Source organism: Adiantum capillus-veneris, chromosome 1 (genome assembly GCF_014529385.1).
Source record: "Adiantum capillus-veneris isolate H3 chromosome 1, ASM1452938v2, whole genome shotgun sequence".
NCBI lineage: Eukaryota > Viridiplantae > Streptophyta > Polypodiopsida > Polypodiales > Pteridaceae > Adiantum > Adiantum capillus-veneris.
The window spans coordinates 75,586,710-75,605,178 of NC_140931.1; the positions used below are offsets into that span (position 1 = coordinate 75,586,710).

General features: G+C 44.6%; 2 protein-coding genes across 3 annotated transcripts in view; both read left to right on the forward strand.

Annotated features, from left to right (window-relative positions):
- Positions 1-18,469, forward strand: part of EHD1 (EPS15 homology domain 1) — a 90,656-nt gene that overhangs the window by 40,930 nt on the left and 31,257 nt on the right. The window lies entirely within an intron of this gene.
- LOC147464993 (uncharacterized) lies at positions 5,431-7,986 on the forward strand. 2 transcript variants are annotated; one of them, XR_015187853.1, is made up of 4 exons: positions 5,431-6,496; positions 6,600-6,945; positions 7,071-7,232; positions 7,322-7,456. XR_015187853.1 is itself a non-coding variant. In XM_086510617.1 (3 exons), the coding sequence occupies exons 2-3, from the start codon at positions 7,188-7,190 to the stop codon at positions 7,763-7,765; spliced, it is 489 nt and encodes a 162-aa protein (XP_086366743.1). In that variant the 5' UTR covers positions 6,807-6,945; positions 7,071-7,187; the 3' UTR covers positions 7,766-7,986. The 2 variants fall into 2 exon arrangements, 1 of the variants encoding a protein (XP_086366743.1); XM_086510617.1 differs by lacking the exon at positions 5,431-6,496 and having other exon boundaries at positions 6,807-6,945; positions 7,322-7,986.

Sequence of the window (18,469 nt, forward strand, 5' to 3'; positions counted from 1 at the left end):
GGAGATCTAAAACAATGGCATTAGCGATTTCGCTTTGACCATCTGTTTGAGGGTGATAAGCTGATGAAAAATCAAGCTTAGTTCCCAAGTTTTCAAACAATGCCTGCCAAAATAGACTAGTCATGCGGGGATCTCTATCGCTGACAATAGTCTTTGGCAATCCATGGTGTTTAAAAATCTGAGCTAGAAATATTCTAGCCATGTGATCAGCTTTGATCGTCTTCTTTACTTTGATCGTCTTCTTTACTGGAATAAAATGGGCTTGCTTACTGAATCTGTCTACTATAGTCCAGATTGCATCATTTCCATTCTTGGATCGAGGGAGATCCGTAATAAAATCCATGGAAATACTTTCCCATGGCGTGTTAGGCACAGGCAGCGACTGAAGCTTGCCATAAACTTTATGTCTGTCATATTTTACCTTTTGGCAGACTAAACACTCACGTACATATTTTTCAATGTCCGCACGGAGTGTTGGCCAAAAGAAATACCTTTCGAGGGCACTAGTGGTGGAAACAATTCCCCGATGCTCGGCATAAGGAGAATTATGTGCTTCATCCATCACCTTTTGTCGTAAGGGCTGAGCTATGCATATTGCTTGTTGACGATAGAGTGTATTATCCCTGATAGAATAAGGTGGCTTTGAGTGACCAGCTTGAAGATCTGCCCAAATTGTGGCGAAGTCTGGATCTTGAGGATACATCTCGTTGAGAGATTCTAGTTCCTCATGATAAATTGTTGTTAGTGCATTGATCTTTGGACGCCTGGAGAGAGCATCTGCAACTGCATTCTTTGTTCCAGAGTGTGTAAAATCTGAAAATGAAACATTGAAAGAAAGTTGGCCCATCTCATCTGCTTTTCTGATAACTTTCTCTGTGAGAAAGTAGCAAAGACTTTGATGATCTGTCTTGATAATAAAATCAGCTCCTAATAGATAGTGTTTCCAAATGGAAAGAGCATGAATTACTGCCATTAGCTCTTTTTCGTATATGGAGGCATGCAACTCTGCATCTTTAAGGCGCCGACTTTCATAGGCTATCGCGTGACCCTCTTGGTTCAAAACTGCTCCTACACAATCTCCAGATGCATCGTAGTATACCTCGAAAGGTTTGCGAAGATCAGGGACGGTGAGAACAGGTCCGTGACTGAGTAGATACTTAAGCTTTTCGAAAGCTTGTTTTTGTCCAGACCCCCAATGGAATGGAATCCGCTTCTTTGTCAGGTCATGGAGGGGACCTGCTATCGCGGCAAAAGCTCGAATGAAACGCTGATAATAAGAACAGCGGCCAATGAAACTTCGTACATCATGTACTGTAGTTGGCGTAGGCCATTCTAGAACTGCTTGAATCTTATCAGGGTCCATTCTCACCTGGTTGTGAGATACTATATGGCCCAAATAGTGGATTTCTTTTAGAAAGAACTCACTCTTCTTAGCATTCACAAATAATTTGTGTTTGCGTAATTCTTCAAACACTAAGGCGAGATACTTATAGTGTTCGTCTTCTGTCTCTGAGAAGATTAAGACGTCATCAAAGAAAACGCCTGTAAAGCTTCTGTATGAGTGAAAGATTCTATCCATCATTCTGTTGAATGTAGCTGGTGCATTAGTGAGTCCAAAAGGCATCACTAGAAATTCATACAACCCGAAGGTTGTTCTAAATGAAGTCTTATGCACATCCTGAGGAGCTATGCGGATTTGATGATAACCGCTCTTCAAGTCTATACGACTAAAGACACTGGCTCCTTGTAACTTATCAAGAATGTCGTCAATCCGAGGGATTGGAAATCGATTCTTGATTGTGATCTTGTTTAGAGATCTATAGTCTATGCACATGCGGAATGTGCCATCCTTTTTCTGTACTAGCAAGACAGGTGAACAATATGCAGAAGTACTAGGCCTTATTAAGCCCTTCTCCAAAAGTTCGTTAACCTGCTTGAGAATTTCCTCTTGCTGCATTAGACTAACTCGATAAGGGGGTTGATTTGGAGGAGAACTTCCTGGGATCAAATTAATTGTATGATCCTCAGGTCGCGAAGGTGGAAGTTCATTTGGAAGTTCATCTGCAAAACAATCTTTATATCTTTCTATTAACTTAAGTCTTTTTTGCTCTAAAGAGGAAGAAAGTTGTGAAACAGACACATCTCTCTCTCTTGCAAAAATCAAGTACGCTGAAACACACTTTTTCATTTCTTTCTTGATGGCAATGTGATTGGCGATAGGAATACGCCAATCACCTGCATCTGCAAGTACAAGATACTCCTTTCCTTTATGGGCAAAAGATAAGGTTTTCTGAACATAGTCAGGAATGGGATGCATCTTGTAGTGCCAAGGCATTCCCAAGATAACATCGCATCCTTCAAGTGAAGCTAGTAAGAAAGACTCTTGATCCTTGTAGTTGTCGACCTTTAGATTCAACTTCCCTATGATTGGAGTAGAGTTTGAGTTCTGTCCTTTGAAAGCAGATTGCGCTTGAATAGAGACTCCGAAACGATTGGGCTGCAAGTTCAGGTCGTCAGCTAGCTTGGTAGAGATGAAGTTGTCTGTACTACCAGGGTCAAACAAAATAAGAGCCCGCTGGTTGTTGATACTCCCCCATGCTTTGAGAAGAGCTCTTTCTTTTCCATCCTTGGTTGTATTTCCCTGTACATCTGGGACTGCATTGGAAGAGGGTGGTTGTGGAGGTTTGGTTGGACAGTCACCCTTCATATGACCAACTTGTCCGCACTTGAAGCATCTTCCTTCACTAATGTAGGTTCGCAACTCAGCAGGAGAGAGATATCTCCCTTTCTTGGGCTGATTTGGCTTTGCTTCTGCTTCGGAGGCGGTTCTTTTCTTCTTTTGAGAAGAAGTAGAAGAGGTAGGCTGCTCATGGAGAGCCTTCTGCTTGGCATGGTAAGTGCTTTGCTCCATCTTCCTGGGAGTACCCTTGTCATGTATTCCATCAGCTATGCGGGCTGATTCCATAAGTATCTGCAAGTTACCTCGAGGGTAAAGCTTCATAGCCTTTTGCAAGGCTTCATGCAAACCTGCTTCAAACTTGCGCATCTTCTCCGAATCGTCAATCTTCTTGAATGGAGTGACTTTCAAGAGAACGTCCCAAAACCTATCCACATAGCGTGGAACAGTTTCGTTCTCTGACTGTGAAAGTCGATCCCATTCTTTCTTTACCTCTTCCTCATAGTCTGGAGGAAGGAACTGTGCGTAGAACTCCTTCTTGAAAGCGGTCCAATCTTGGGGTTTGCGATCTTCCAGGATAAGGGTTAACCACCAATTGCTGGCGGTGCCTTTCAGGTACAAACTAACATGGCGAAGCTTGGATCTTTCTTTAAAATTCCCTTCAGTAAATGCAACTTCAAATTGGCGGATGAAAGCCAAAGCTTTGTCATTATCACGCCGTCCATTGTAGGTGTCGAATTTCACATCTTTATCTCCCGACTTGAATGTTTTTTGCCTGTGGTGCTTCTTCTTATGGTGCTCCTTCTTTCGATGCTTAGACTCCTTGGGGACAGGAGTCCTTTCCCTTGAATGTACTTCTTGCTGCGACGAATCGTCGAGAAACATGTCTTCCGGAGAAACTATGTCTTCCAGATCCTTCATGAAAGAGAACTGAGGGGAATCAGGGGGATCCTGCTCTTGAACTTTTGGATTAAACCGCACATGACGTTCTGGAGATTTCTTCTGCCTCTCGTGCATGCGGGAAGTTCCAATCAAAGGATCTTTTCTTGGTTGTGGCGCCTTTGGGTTCTGCGGAATTTCTCCCGACCCCATCGGCATTTTCTTCTTCCCTTTTTCAAGAGTATGGAGAATCTTTTGGACTTCTGGATTGGAGAGAGCTTTCTGCAACTCTTCCACCTGCTGTTGAAGGAGAGAGAACTCTATCTCGCGTCCTCCCATTTCTGCAGTTTGCCAAGAGTCGTCAATCCCTTCAGGAAGAGAGAGAGGACCTTGCTCTGATACCACTGTCACAAAAATACGGAAGCGTAAACTGACGTTTAATTGCACTTCAAATACTCAAGAGAATTAGAGGGAGCGAGAAAACTTGACACTTCATTGGGGACCAGAAGATGGGCTGGTCCCCCCCCCATAAAGAGAATATCTTTATTACTAAGGGAGAATCTTTACAAGCACAGGAACGGGGCATACGCCCGTCCTCTATTCTTTCTTCTGTTCTGTTTTGACTACTGACTGAGAAAGTGTTTTCACTTTTTTACTGCTTAGGGGATTTCCCCTCTTCTGCGAGACTGGTTGGAAGCTCTCGAAAAGAGAGTCTATCTTCCGAAACAGCTCATCGGAAGCTCTCACAGAGGAGAGTCCATCTTCCGTTATGTGTTGCCTTCATGCTCATTCATTCATGCATCGAACACAAAAGAGAAACAAGCAAAATGCACACGCACATGCTTGCTGTAATTTTCTGCACATAACCTGAAATTCTTACCTGTGCACACCCCTACGCCGAAACAGAGGTCTTCTTCGCGATGGAATCGCGCCAAACTTGATGTAGACTTAGGATAAGGAGAGAGAAGAGAATTTCTATGGCTGATCTGCTGAAAACAGCCCTAATCGAGGTGATTAGGGGCTGAAAACAGAGAATTACAGCAGCCGCACTCTGCTAAGAGAGCGTCTACGGCAGCTTCTCGCGATGAAACTTCACCAGAAGGTGTCTATGACTGTGAGATCCCTTGTTCTTGACAATGGGAGCACAAGGCTACCACATATGTCGCAAGGGGCTGCTCTCAAGCTTCAATGGAGGGCTCCACCGCGTAGAGCACGCTCACATTAGGGGGGGTAGGTGCACTGTCAGCCCTGAAAATGGGGGAGGGAGGGCTCCTAAATAGCCATCAGGGAGAGGGGGCGCTAGGAAGAGAGAGAGGGTGAGAGTGAGAGTGAGAGAGTTAGTTTGCATTGGTAAGTGTGCCACTTGGCACACTTACTTTAAAAACTTAAAAACCATTCAACTTTTGACTTTAAAAACTTCTAGCTCATTAATTAAAAATGTGCAACTAACTAACAAATGCTACCAATGATTCTTTTATGAGAACACCAAAGGTCTGTCGGCGCAATGCCGCACGGGCACTGCACCGCCTTTACCTGTTCACACCTGTCCGACCGCCCGCCCGGGCACGAACCGTTAAATTTAATTTCACGAAACTTACCCTAAGGCTTTATTAGCTTTATTAGCCTTAGGGCACTGTTCTAAGGACCCTATCTCATTCATGTGCTTGTACTGACGCGCGTATTTTTCCTGAGCCTAAAATCTGAGGCTACTGCTTACCCCTTTCTGAAGACCCGATTTCCCAATCACTAGGGCTTCAGGGTAATTTCTGCTAAGGTCCCTCTGAGGTGTTCTAGCCTGCATTTAGGCTCACCTGAGGCCTTAGAACTGCTAGGTCTATTCTGGTGTGCACACAACTAATTAGATAATTCTTTTCTCGTAAATAAATTAATTATTTACAAAGTTTGACTTAGTTACAGTCGCATCTCTTCTCAGGCTTGGGTGAAAGAGCGTCAGAGGGTGGCAGAGATGGAGATATGTCGCACTCTTATTGAGTGCAACATATCTTTCAATGTTTTGCGCGCAGATCAGTGGAAAAGAATGGTAAAAGCCATTGCACAGGTGGGGCCTACTGAGACATGGACAAGTATTGATTACACAAAGATGCGCACCACTATGTTAGATGAACAAAAGGCCTTAATTGACAAGGCGCTTACGCCTGTGAAAGCTGGATGGAAGGAGTTTGGATGCACCATTATCTCAGATGGTTGGGCAGACATACGCAGACGACACATAATCAATATTCTTGTGTCTTCTGCTTTGGGCACCTATTTCTTGCGTGCTGTGGATGCAGGAAAACTAGGGGAAAAGATCACGGCTGAGTTTATTTTTGGTCACATCAAAACAGCCATAGAGGAGGTTGGCAAGGAGAATGTTGTGCAGGTGGTGACAGATAATGCAGCTAATTGCAAGGCAATGGGATTTATGGTGGAGCAACATTTTCATGGCATAGTGTGGACTCCATGTGCTGCACATTGTTTGGATTTGCTCATGGAGGATATTGGCAAACTTTCATGGGTGCAACCCATAGTTGCAGATGTAGTCAAGGTCACCACATTCTTTCGCAAGAAACATCAGGCTCTTGCTATCTTCCGCAGCCATAGCACTTTGGATATGGTTCGACCTTCAAAAACCAGGTTTGCCTACATTTACTTGGTTTTACAGAGGCTTTACAAACTTAGAGATCCACTACTACAGACAGTGGTGGATCCAAAATGGCGAGGCATGTCAAGATCGCAGGATGAATCTACAAAATACTTGCAGAGGCGGATCCTTGATGAGAGCTTTTGGCAGGAAGTGCACGCTCTTTCAGTGGCACTCAAGCCAGTCTACGTCCTCCTTCGATTGACGGATATGGAGGGATCGACCTTGGGACTAGTCTATCATCTGTTTATGCAGATGAAAGACCACGTTTCCAAATGCGATCTGTTGACTATTGATCGGTAAGGGTTCCTCATGTTCTAATGGTTGTAACTTGTCTATTTTAACCATCAAGTCTAAGTTATAACAGTTAACTTGTATTGACAAGTTGTTTTGATATTTCAGCCGATCAGATTTATTGGGATGTGTTGAGAGCCGCTGGACTTTCATGAGCCGTCCCATACATGCGATGGCTGCCATGCTTCATCCTCTCTACAGGTCGCCAGAGCTATGGAGTGATACCTTGCTTAGCACAAAACAATCAAAGTATGTTGGGCTCATGTTTTCAGAGGATGATCAGCTTGGGATAGACAAGGAATTCACCAACTACATGAATGGCATTGGCGCTTCTTTCACGAGAGCAGTTTCTTTGAGGAAGGAAGCCACAAAGTATCCTTTGACGTGGTGGCACTCGTATGGGAGAGTTGGTCTTCCCAACCTCTCACGCATTGCTCTTCGTATCCTTTCCCAGGTTAGGAAACTGCCATCCATGATTACATTGTATATATCATTTTAAACTTCTAACTTCATCTTTATATTACTTGACACTTGTCACTCTCTTGCTGATGATTGCGCTCTTGCTTGATCACTGAGCAGGATTGCTCGGCTGGAGCATGTGAGCGCAATTGGAGTGCTTACTCTCTCATACACACGAAGATTCGAAATCGCCTTAGCACTTCTCGGTTGGAGAAGTTGGTGTAGTGCAGAGCCAACATGAGGCTCGTGCGGAGTTACCATTCTTTGGGGCAACCCAAACAGGTAATTACCTTGATGTTGGCCACTGTAAACTCAACCTGCAAGCATATGCCATAAATAAGTCAGTTTAACTTTATTTTACTCTTCAACAGGTTGATGCGACAGAGCTGAAAATGGTAGATGATCCTAGACCAAAGGAGGTGGACCGACAGATTAGAGACGAGCAGGAGCAGATTCTCAGAGAGCTGCATAGAGAGCTTGAGAGCGTGGATCGTCGTGTGACTAGATTACGTGCACGAGCTCTTAGCCTTCCTCTACGCACGGTGGGAGGAGATCCAGACACTGTGAGACGGGAGAGTATTCGCAGGGGGAAGCTTCCTATTCGCTCCATTCGCAGGCGAGCGAATGAAGCTGTCCGGCTCATCCATGCAGAGATTGCTGATATGCCTGAGGAGGCTTGTGGTGCAGAGGTGCTTGTACCAGAGTTGACATATGCTGAGCCTGACCCTGAGTTTGATGAGGAGGGCAATGTCCTTGATGATGGGGGCTTGCTCTCTACCGACGATTCATCTTCCGCATCTGACACAGACTTTTGAGGCCGCACGTCTTAGTGCACACTGGTGACTTCATGCTTTGGAGGACAGGCTGCAGCAGACTTTTATTGTTATTATGGCATTGTAGTATTTCACAGTACTTTGTTTTGGATCTTGATTCAGTTTGTATGGTATATGCCCACTTCTGGCTAATGCCATGGACATGATGTTTGAACTTTGTAGTTGTTATTTGGTCTTATGATTTATGGTCATTGGTTTTCTCATTGAGTATTGAATCTTGAGTCATTAAGTTTTTTGATCAATATGTTCATTTTAAGCATTGCATTGTTAATGAGGCTGAATTTGAAAGGTCTGTGAACTTAAATTTAGTGTAATTGTCTTTTTTTACAAATGGTACGTACCTATCACGTACCTAAAGGTTGGTTCAGTACGGAAGTACGTTCCGTACGTACCTAAACCGTACTGTACACTACGTACCTTTCCACCTTGGCGTCCAGCGACTAGAATGTCACTGCGCACACGAGACCGACACCTTGTAGGCCCCAAAGACTGGCGCCCCTTTCGGTATTTCTTTATTCAAATTAAGGTAGACGATCCGACCACTTAGCACAAGCTTTCACAAAGCTGTCCAAACCTGGCGAGGGCTGAAAACGCAGGTTTTCGACCGGATTTCGACAGCATAATAGCGCAAAAACCCCTGTAGGTCAAAAACACTTGTCTAGGACGTATTCCCTCGATATCTGGAAGCTTTCTGGTGAGCTGTCACAGAAATTCAGCGGGCTGTAATTCTCTGTTTTTCACTGCCGGGAGCCCAAAAGCCTGTACACGCATCCCAAGGCTCTCACGAGGCTCCCCCGATGTTCCCTTGCAGTTTAGGTGCGAAACCCTAAACCTGCAGAAAAACACAGCAGGCTGTAATTCTCTGTTTCGGATCGTTTTTAGCGGAGTGAACACGCCTACGCGTGTCCCAAGGGCTCCCGCACGCAATGGGACAGTTCCCTCGTGAATTGGACAAGTTTTCCCACGAGAAAACTCTCCAAACTCGCAATCTTTCGTGATGGAACTGTGCGTACCTGTGGGGGATTAGCAATTAGCTAATCCGGTTCCTGTTCAGAAGGCTCTTGCCTTGGCAAACGCGCATAAACCCCCAGAACTGTACATAGGTCAAATGAGAAGCCCACTAGTGGGGCATAACATACTGTACGTAGGGGAGAAAGAGAGCAGTATGTAGCGTGCGGGGCATCACTCCCGTCACCATACTGTGCATAGAGGGCAAGGTAAGCATTCCATAGCTTCTGTACCTGCTACAATCCACCTGAGGCTGAAAATGGCGCCCCCTTTGTTGATATGCAGCTCGTTTTTGCCTCCCAGAGTGGCAGAATCGCTCACAGACTGACACGTCGCCCAGTTTCCGAGTTTGGGCTTTCCCTGCTAAAAATATCTCAACTGGTGTGTCAGTTGACTTGGCAGCAGAGCAATAAAATGTTCCCCTTGTCATTCCAGAGCTAATGACGCGAACACATTTTCCGGTCAAAAATAGCAGTTTCCTAAATTTTAGGAGATGCTTCCATGGCGTCCCTATCGGTCTCATGACCATCATTGAAGACTACCATTTGACCAACGTCTACAATGTGGGTTAATTTACTGGCCCCTTTCAACTTATAAAGTTGCAGTGACTTGACGAGTGGCCCAAATTCCAGTTTGGCGCACACGAGCTTCCATACTCATCAGAATTCAGTGCTAGCTGGCCCGGCAGTCCCTGTCTGACCGACCTAGATCCCCGATGTGAGAAACCCATTTGGCTGCAGCCGTTTCACACTGGCCATGCAATGTCCACTTGCACCTTTTCAACGGTTTTGGGACAAACAAGTAAAAATAAAATAAATATATCTAATACTTATTTACGGAGGGCAACAGGAAAAATACACCTCCTGGTGACACTATGTACCTTGCCGGTGATGCCATCAATTGTTACTAGGCATGGCAAGAGGCAGAGTTAGCCGCGCACCTAGAGGAAGCCGACGAATTCACGCCCCTTTTCTTCAGTTGGGCCGATTTCCAAGACAAGCTCAAGGCGCGGTTTATGCCACCTCAGTACCTCGCACGATTGGAGGACGATTGGCACGCTCTCAAGCAAAATGGTATGCTAGTTATGTCTTTCTCAAATCGTGTATTGCAACTAGGTACGTAATTACGCAAGTCGGATGATGTCGAGGTGCTCCATCCAATCGATCTCAACAAGGCGGTAGCGATTGCTCTCGCACAAGAGATGAAGCACAACAAGGGAAAGCCTAAGGAGAACAAGACTTTGACGAGTACCTCTCAGTCTTCTCAGAACATGGTAAGAACGGTAACTCTTCTAACCAATCTTCCAACAGTCTCTCAGAAAAGAACTCTTCCAATGAACCTAAGGTTAATGCTAACACAATTGTTAAACCTAAGCTTACTCCAGATGAGAAGGTAGCACATGGAATTTTAGGAGGATACATCACGTCGGAAGAGCAAAGCACTAATTCTAAGGAAGGTCGTTGTTTTCATTGTCACATTAAGGGTCATATAAAAAGAACATGTCCTAAGCTGAATTCAAAGAATCCACAGAACCCACGCCCTCTGTCAATGCAATCAATGACAACACGAGTGTGCCTCAAGTTTCTCATGACCCTCCCATTGATGAGTCTCTCATTAAATGTTATGGTCATATGACGGGGCAACGTTTTGTCATATTGTTTGACCCAGGTAGTATGCATGATGTGATTAGTCCCTCTCTTGTTGAGAGAGCCCGCCTATAGGTTAGTCAGAAATCTCCTCTGGAGGTTTCTGGCTTCGCTCCCAGTATGGACTCTCTCATCACGAAAGAGTGCCTTGAAGTATTGTTTACATTTCAACAAGCTGCTTTTCGTAGAAAATTTTTAGTCTCTCCTCTCTCAGGATGTGATATGATTTTGGGCATTCGATGGTTTCATGAGCATAACCCTCTCATTGATTGGGCGGAAAATACGTTCACTTTCAATGCCAAAAGTGACTCTCCCATTGTCATTCATAGAGAGCAAGTTGTTCATTCTCCATCTCTCATTGCTGATGTGCAGGCGAAGATTAAACGGATTCAGGAGAAGGAGACTCTCTCGGTCTCGTCTTCTTCAAAGCATGACACATGATTTGCATGATTATGAGCATGATGATGTGAATGATATTGATGGTAAGCATGATGATTTGCATGATGATGATAAGCATGATGATTTGAATGATAATGACAAGCATGATGATTTGCATGATCAAGATGTGATTTCTCACAAGCATGATGATTTGCATGAAGAAGATGTGATTGTTCACAAGAAGGATGAGTTAGTGGATGCTTTTTCTAGTGAAGCTAACCTCGTTGCAGATTCGATCTTGGCTTTCGAGTAGCAGTCCACAGCACCCCCGCAGGAAGATTCCACCAATCAAGAAGACCTGATCTTGGCTCTCGGGCCTAAGTCCAAAGAACCCCCACAGGAAGTACTATGTGTTCGAATGATTAGTCAGCACGCATTGTTTGAGTATGAGCTCCAAGCATGGTCATTTCCATTGTGTTTTGCCACAGTGGATTGATTTAGATCAGCACGACAAGATTCGATCTCATTGTTTGCGTGTGTGTTGTCACAAAGTGATGACGTGGCTGCCCGAGAGCATTCTGGGAACCCTAACCCTAGCTGCTGCTGAAAACCCTAATTCTGAAAACCCTAACCCTAAACCCTGCAAACCCTAAATTTTGCCAAAAACCCTAAAACAGCAAAAACCCTAACCCTAACCCTAACCCTAGGGCAACAAGGCAGGTCCTGGAAAAAGTGCTCACATGAAGACGTGGCACCGTACGGCAAAATTCCAATTTTTGCGGCGCATTGTACAGCAGAGCTTTCCGGAAATTGTGGTAGTTTGCTATTTATGTTACGCAATTTCAGAGAAAAAGAGAGAGAGAGAGAGAATCTTTTGCTTTTAAAAAAAAAAAAAGCTGCATAGAGCTTGTGAGAGAGAAAGAAACTCTGCTTTATTTTTAAGCTTTTGGGGCTCTGCTTTTGGCATCCCTTATAAAATAAATATGTGGATTGGGCTCCCAGTCTGCAGAGCATCTGGATGCAGAGTCTGAGAGTGAGACCCAACCACTCTTGTACTTTGAATTGATTAATACAAAAAGAAATACCGAAAGGGGCATCAGTCTTTGGGGCCAATATCTCTAGGCACGGAACTCCGCCGGGCCAATGCAAATCTATTGTGAACTGTAAACTGTTTTGAAGTGGTTATTTTGGTGCTGTCGCGATTAATTCTCGACTTGGAGTGTCCAAGTTTGTTACAGTGGTATCAGAGCACGGCCAATTTCTCTACTACGGGAAATCCGATCCCAATTTTTTTTTCCTACAGCACCTATGGCTTCACGCAAGGATGAGTCGACTCCCTCCGCATTCGGAGATGCGGGTAGGGATCACAACGAAGATTTCGGCAGAGAGTATGGCCCGCTTCGGCCTACTCAGACGGAGCAACGAGAGATGAATTGTCGTCAATTGATCGGCGATGCAACAAAGATGATGCTTAGTTTTGCGAAAGACCCAAAATTGGCAAAAGATATGAGCGAGACTAATTTTCAGGAAGTGCACGAGTAGTGGCAGAAAACCACACCACCACCCCCGAAACCTGCTCGCAAGAAACCTTCTGCTCACAAGACATATTCAGAGAAGGAATTAGAAGAGGTGGTTAATGCATAGATTGCTCAGCTTTTTGACGCGCAGAACAAAGCTAAAAAGCACGGCATAAAGCAGAAGAAAGGCACTGACTTCCCGGGTTATTTTGGTCGTCAGTGGACATTTGATAAGGCAAAAAAACAGAAGAAGCGTGTGCGATTTGAAGGAGTACCCAGTTCTTCTTCTTCTTCTTCTTTTTCTGACAGTTCTTCTAGCTCTTCAGATTCGAGCAAAGAAGACAGAAAATGCAAAAAGCGAAGCAAGAAACAACGCTTCGGAAAGGACAAGAAAAAGGCAAAGAAGTCTAAATCTCGCCCAGTGAGTGACAGTTCTACTGAGGACTCGTCTACAGACAGTTGACACTCTGATGACGTCAACTTTTATGCGAACAAGAAGAATTTTTATAAGAATTTATATAAAGTCAACTAGTATGACTTTCTGGAAGATAAAAGCAAGAAAGTGCCAGAGTTTAAGGAAGCTGGACAGTCGATCAAATATGACACTTTTTCAGGATATAAAGATGCTTCGAAGGCTTTGTCTTTTATACAACAGTTTGACATCGCTTTCGCGGGAGGGCGCTACTCAGAGCACTCCAAGATTCCGAGAACTGCCTCTTATTTTAAGGGGAATGCTCAAACTTGGTGGTCCACGCTTCTTTTAAACAAGACTGCGCCAGTTAAATGGCTGACGCAAGAGTATGAATGCGATATACGAGCTGCTTGGAACCATCTTCGGATGACCAAGAGAGATACAGTGGATGCTTATTGCGAGAGATTCTGGAGCTCTTTTCTACCCGCCTCTTCATTCAAGAAGATCTCGTTCAGAGACCAGATTGAGCGGTTTACCTTGGGTCTACCTACAGAGATCCGAGATCACTGCTTGGAACAGAAGTTAGCTTCTATTCAGGAAATGATGAGTCATGCGAAACGGGGCTTTGCCATTCACTCTGGCAATGTGACCTACCCCACCGACGAGGTCATGACACAACGAGCCGAACATACTTCAATGAATGAAAGTAGAAAGAGAAAGAGCAACCCAGAAAAGAAGGATGCATGACCCAAGCTTACTCCACAGGAGAGCTCGCTTCATCAGGGAGGGGAAGTGCTTTGGATGCGGGGAACATGGACATATCTCCGCGAAGTGCCCTAAAAAGGCACAGAAAGAACAGAATGACAAGGACGACGACAGGCCTGAGAGTTCGAGAGCAGCTGAGGAACGTGGAAGAAAAGGCAAGATGAAAATAGGACTGGTTTGAGATTGTGTGGGTACCGATCTCAACACCATGGACAAGAGTACGAAACTTTGCCGAGATTGAGGCAAAGTGAAAGACCAAGAGGCCCTGATCTTCTTTGATGGAAGAGCCAAGGCAACTTTATTTCACCAGAATTGGCGGCGCGGCTCGAGATCACTCTCGATCGGATGGGACCACTTGCGGAGGCTGTTCTAGCGGCACCCGGCAGGGACGTAGCCATTACACCTGTCATTGTTAAACTTCGGTTGCATTGTTAGGGGTATTTGGGGCATGAGGACTTTTCCATAATGCCTTTGGAAGGTTGTGATGTTCTCTTAGGGATTCCTTGGTACCACAAGAACAACGCCGTGGTCGATTATCGGGCGAGGAAAGCGACATTGACTACAGAGAAGGGCAGAACCATTGTACTGGACATTATACTGAAGGGCGAGTCTGTCCCTATTGTATCGGCTTCGGCCATTTCTAAATTAATGAAATCCAGTCTGTTTGTTTACTTGATCTTTATGAAAGAATTGAGCGATAACGATAGGACAAATATGTCTAAACTTGATAAAGGACGCCAAGATTTTCTCCACTCACGCCGATTGCTTCTCAGAGGGCCTACCAGGCGAGTTACCACCTGCTCGTCCTGAAGATCATACCATTGATCTGATACCTGGAAGCACACCACTGAACGCGCCACCTTACCGTGTGAGCTGAGCACAGAATGAATAGATTATGAACCAAGTGAAAGACCTCTTGGAAAAGGGTCTTGTCCAGCCTAGTACTTCACCATATTGCTCTCTAGTGTTGTTGGTTTTAAAGAAAGACGGATCTTGGAGAATGTGCATCGATTATAGCGCTCTCAACAAAATCACCATCAAGAACAGATTTCCGATTTTTAGGATCGATGATATACTCGACAGATTATAGGGATCCTCGTGCCGACGTAGTTCTGTGCCCAGAGAGATTGGCCCCAAAGACTGGCGCCCCTTTCGGTATTTATTTCTGTATTAAAAATTGAGCAAAGTACAATTGCCCTTGGGTCGCCTCTGCTTGCTCACTGTTTTCTTTACTGGAATGAAGTGAGCTTGCTTGCTAAATCTGTCAATGACAATTAAAATTCCATCGTGCCCACTTTGAGTCTTGGGGAGATGAAAGATGAAATCCATAGCAATGCTTTCCTAGGGGCGAGTGGGAATGGGTAAAGGCTGTAGTAGTCCCTGTGCCTTATGCCTGTCAAACTTGACCTTTTGGCATACTAAACAACCGCGGACAAAGTCGTCCACATCCTTTTTGAGTCTCGGCCAATAAAAGTAATGCTCCACACCGTTCAAGGTGGCATATATGCCGCGGTGACCCGTAAAAGGTGGACAATGACACTGTCAAGACCTTTTTTCTCAAAGGCCGTGTAACACAACATCGTTTTCTGCATCAGTAGCCATCCCGTATGGAATAACCTGAAACTGTCTCCCCGTTCTGTATCCGAGTAAAATTGTCCGCAAAGTCGGGATCTGTGGCGTACTGGTCAACCATATCCTTGAAGCTTCTGTGATGAATCGTGGAAATAACCAGAACTAAGGCCTTCTGAGACAATGTATCTGCCACTAAATTTTGTTGTCCCTGAACATGGACAATCTGGAAGTGAAATTGTGACAAGATGTTAGCCCATCGCATCTGCTTTTTCGAAAGCTTAAACTGTGGTGATCGGCTTGAGTAAATAGTGTTGCCACTGTGTAAGAGCATGGATCACTGCCAAAAGCTCTTTCTCATATACATGTGCTATCAATTCTAGCCGTGAAAACATCCTGCTTTCATAAGCAATCACATGGCCTTCTTGCATCAAGACTACGACCACAAGCATCACAATAAACTTCGAATTGCTTTTGCAAGTCAAGCAAAGCCAACATTGGTCCCGTAGTCAATTTTTCTTTAAGTGACCGAAAAGGAGTCACCTCTGTCGGTCCCCACATTAAAGGGACTCCTTTTGAGTCAGTAAATGCAAAGGTGAAGCTATCTCTACAAACTTCCGAATGAACCGCCGATAAGAAGAGCACATACCCAAAAAGCTTCGAACTTCGTGAACATTCTTTAGGTCAGGCCAATCGCGGATAGTCTCGATTATGGCCGGGTCCATCTGTACTCCTTCTGTTGAGACAATGTGTCCCAAGAAATGTATCTCCGATAAGAAAAACTCACTCTTTTTGTCATTGATAACCAATCTATGCTTGCGCAATGCCTGAAAGACGTGTAGTAGATGATGTCGGTGCTCTGCTTCATTCTTGGAGAAAACTATGATGTCGTCAAAGAAAGTGCCGAAAAAAACAGATACTCTTGGAAATCCTATCCATCATTCGATTAAATGTTGTTGGAGCATTTGTGAGTCCAAAAGGCATCACCAAAAATTCGTATAAACCAAAACTTGTTCGAAAGGTTGTCTTATAGACATCTCCTGGAGCGATTCTGATTTGATGATATCGGCTTTTCAAATCAATCTTGCTGTAAGAAGAGGATCCGCGAAGTCTGTCGAGAATATCATCGATCCTTGGGATAGGGAATCTGTTCTTGATGGTGATTTATTGAGAGCTCTATAATCAATGCACATTCTCCAAGATCCGTCTTTCTTTAGTACTAGCAAAACCGGAGAACAGTAGGGTGATGTGCTAGGTTGGATGAGACCCTTTTCTAGAAGTTATTTAACTTGGTTCATTATTTCTTCATTCTGGGCTCGGCTAACTCGATAAGGTGGCCGGTTCGATGGTGTACTTCCAGGAATCAAATCAATCGTGTGGTCCTCAGGATGAGGAGGAGGTAACTCCCCTGGTAGGCCTTCAGAGAAGGAATCAGTGTGTGTGTGAAGAAATTCTTGTGGTTCTTTGTCCAATTCAAACATATTGGTTCTTTGTTCATCATTCAATTCTTTCAAGTAGATTGAGTAAACAAAAAGACTGGATTTCATTATTTTCAAAATGGCCGAAGCCGATACAATAGGGACGGACTCGCCCTTCAATTTTACATCAAGCACAATTTTCTTACCCTTCTCATTCGTCAAAGTCGCTTTCTTGGCCCGAAAGTGAACCACGGCGTTGTTCTCGTGGTACCAAGGGATTCCTAGGAGGACGTCACCCTCTTTCAAAGGCATGATGTAAAATTCCTTGTGCCCTAAATACCCTTGACAATGCAAAGGAAGTTTGCCAATGATAGGTGTAATGGCAACATCCCATCCGGGTGCCACTAGAACTGCCTTTGCCTGTGGCCCCATCGTGTCGAGCGTAATTCTAAGTTGAGCCGCCAATTCAAGGGAAATGAAGTTGACCTTGGCTGAGGGCTCCTCCATCAAAGAAGATGAGGGCTTCCTGATCTCTTACTTTGCCCCCTGCACGACAAAGTTCTTTGCTTTCATCCATCTGATTTGGGTCGGTCTCCATACAATGTGGTACCAGTCCTGCTTTATTCTTTCCTTTTCTGCCACGTTCTTCAGCAGCTCTGGAGCTCTTTGGCCTATCTTCTAATTGTCCTCACTGTGCCTTTTTGGGGCACCTTGCAGAGATGTGTCCTTGTTCTCCGCAGTCAAAACACTTCCTCTCTTTGAGATAATCTGTTCTCTGTTCCTCGGTCAATCGGGGTCGCGCATCCTTCTTTTTCTTAAACTTCCTTTTCCTTCTGTTATCATTCGTTGGATTTTGTCCGGTCCTTGGTGTCGAAACTTGATCAGTGGGGTAAGTCAAGTTACCTGAATGCATAGCAAATCCTCGCTTAGCATGTCCCATCAATTGTTGGATGGACTCGGACTTCTGCTCAAGGTAGTGATCTGTGATCAATTTAGGAAGTCACAGCAAAACTGCTCGATTTGCTGCTTAAAAGTGACCTTCTTGCAAGAAGAGGCCGGTAGAAAAGCATCCCAAAACCTCTCACAATAAGCATCCAAAGTGTCAGCCTTGATCATCAGGAGATGGTTCCAAGCAGTCATCACATCTCGTTCGTACTCCTGAGTCAGTCAAGAAGAAATAAAAAGCCGTTTGAACTTTAACCACTTGGTAGGGGCTTCTTTCCGTAAAAGAAGAGTGGACCACCATGTTTGTGCATTTCCTTTCAAAAATGATACTGCCCTCCTGATCTTGGAGTGCTTTGAGTACCGCCCTCTTGAGAATTCTATATCAAACTGTTGAATAAAGGTTAAAGCCTTGGGAGCATCTCGGAGTCCTGAAAAGGATTCAAACTTTAGTGATTGTCCACCTTCCTTAAATTTCTGGTCTTTTTGCTCTTGTCCTCGAGAGAATCATATCGATTGGCTCTATAGAAGTGTTTCTTCTTTGCATAGAACATGTGATCATCGGAGTCCAAACTGTCAGAGGAGGATGAATCCTCAGTTGAACTGCCAGAAACGGGTCGGGATCTGCTCTTCTTTGCCTTCTTCTTGTTCTTTCCAAAACGTTGATTCTTGCTTCGCTTCTTGCCCTTTCTGTCCTCCTCGCTCGAAACGGAAGAGGAAGAGCTATCCGAACTGTTGGAAGAAGAAGAACTGGGTAGGGGTATTCAGTCCCCTTGTTGCGCTTCTTCAATTGTTTCGTCGATGCCTTCTTCGCTTCCAGAAGTTGATTGATTCGTTTTTCAACGACATCATTAAGTTCTTCTTTAGTAAGCATCCTTGGGGTAGGAGGTTTCTTGAGGGCCGGTTTTATGGGTGAATCAATGGCTTTCTACCAATATGTATGCACTTTATCAATTGAGTGCCGAGTCAAAAATTTGGCAGACCGTGGATCCTTTGCAAACTGGAGCATCTGCTTTGCGCACTCGTCAACG

What these genes read in the sequence shown, in the direction of transcription:
- LOC147464993 (XM_086510617.1), top strand. Translation starts at nt 7,188, where the DNA reads ATGAGGCTCGTGCGGAGTTACCATTCTTTGGGGCAACCCAAACAG. An exon ending in CTTTGGGGCAACCCAAACAG is followed by an intron (nt 7,233 to 7,321) that starts GTAATTACCTTG and finishes ACTCTTCAACAG; the next exon opens with GTTGATGCGACAGAGCTGAA.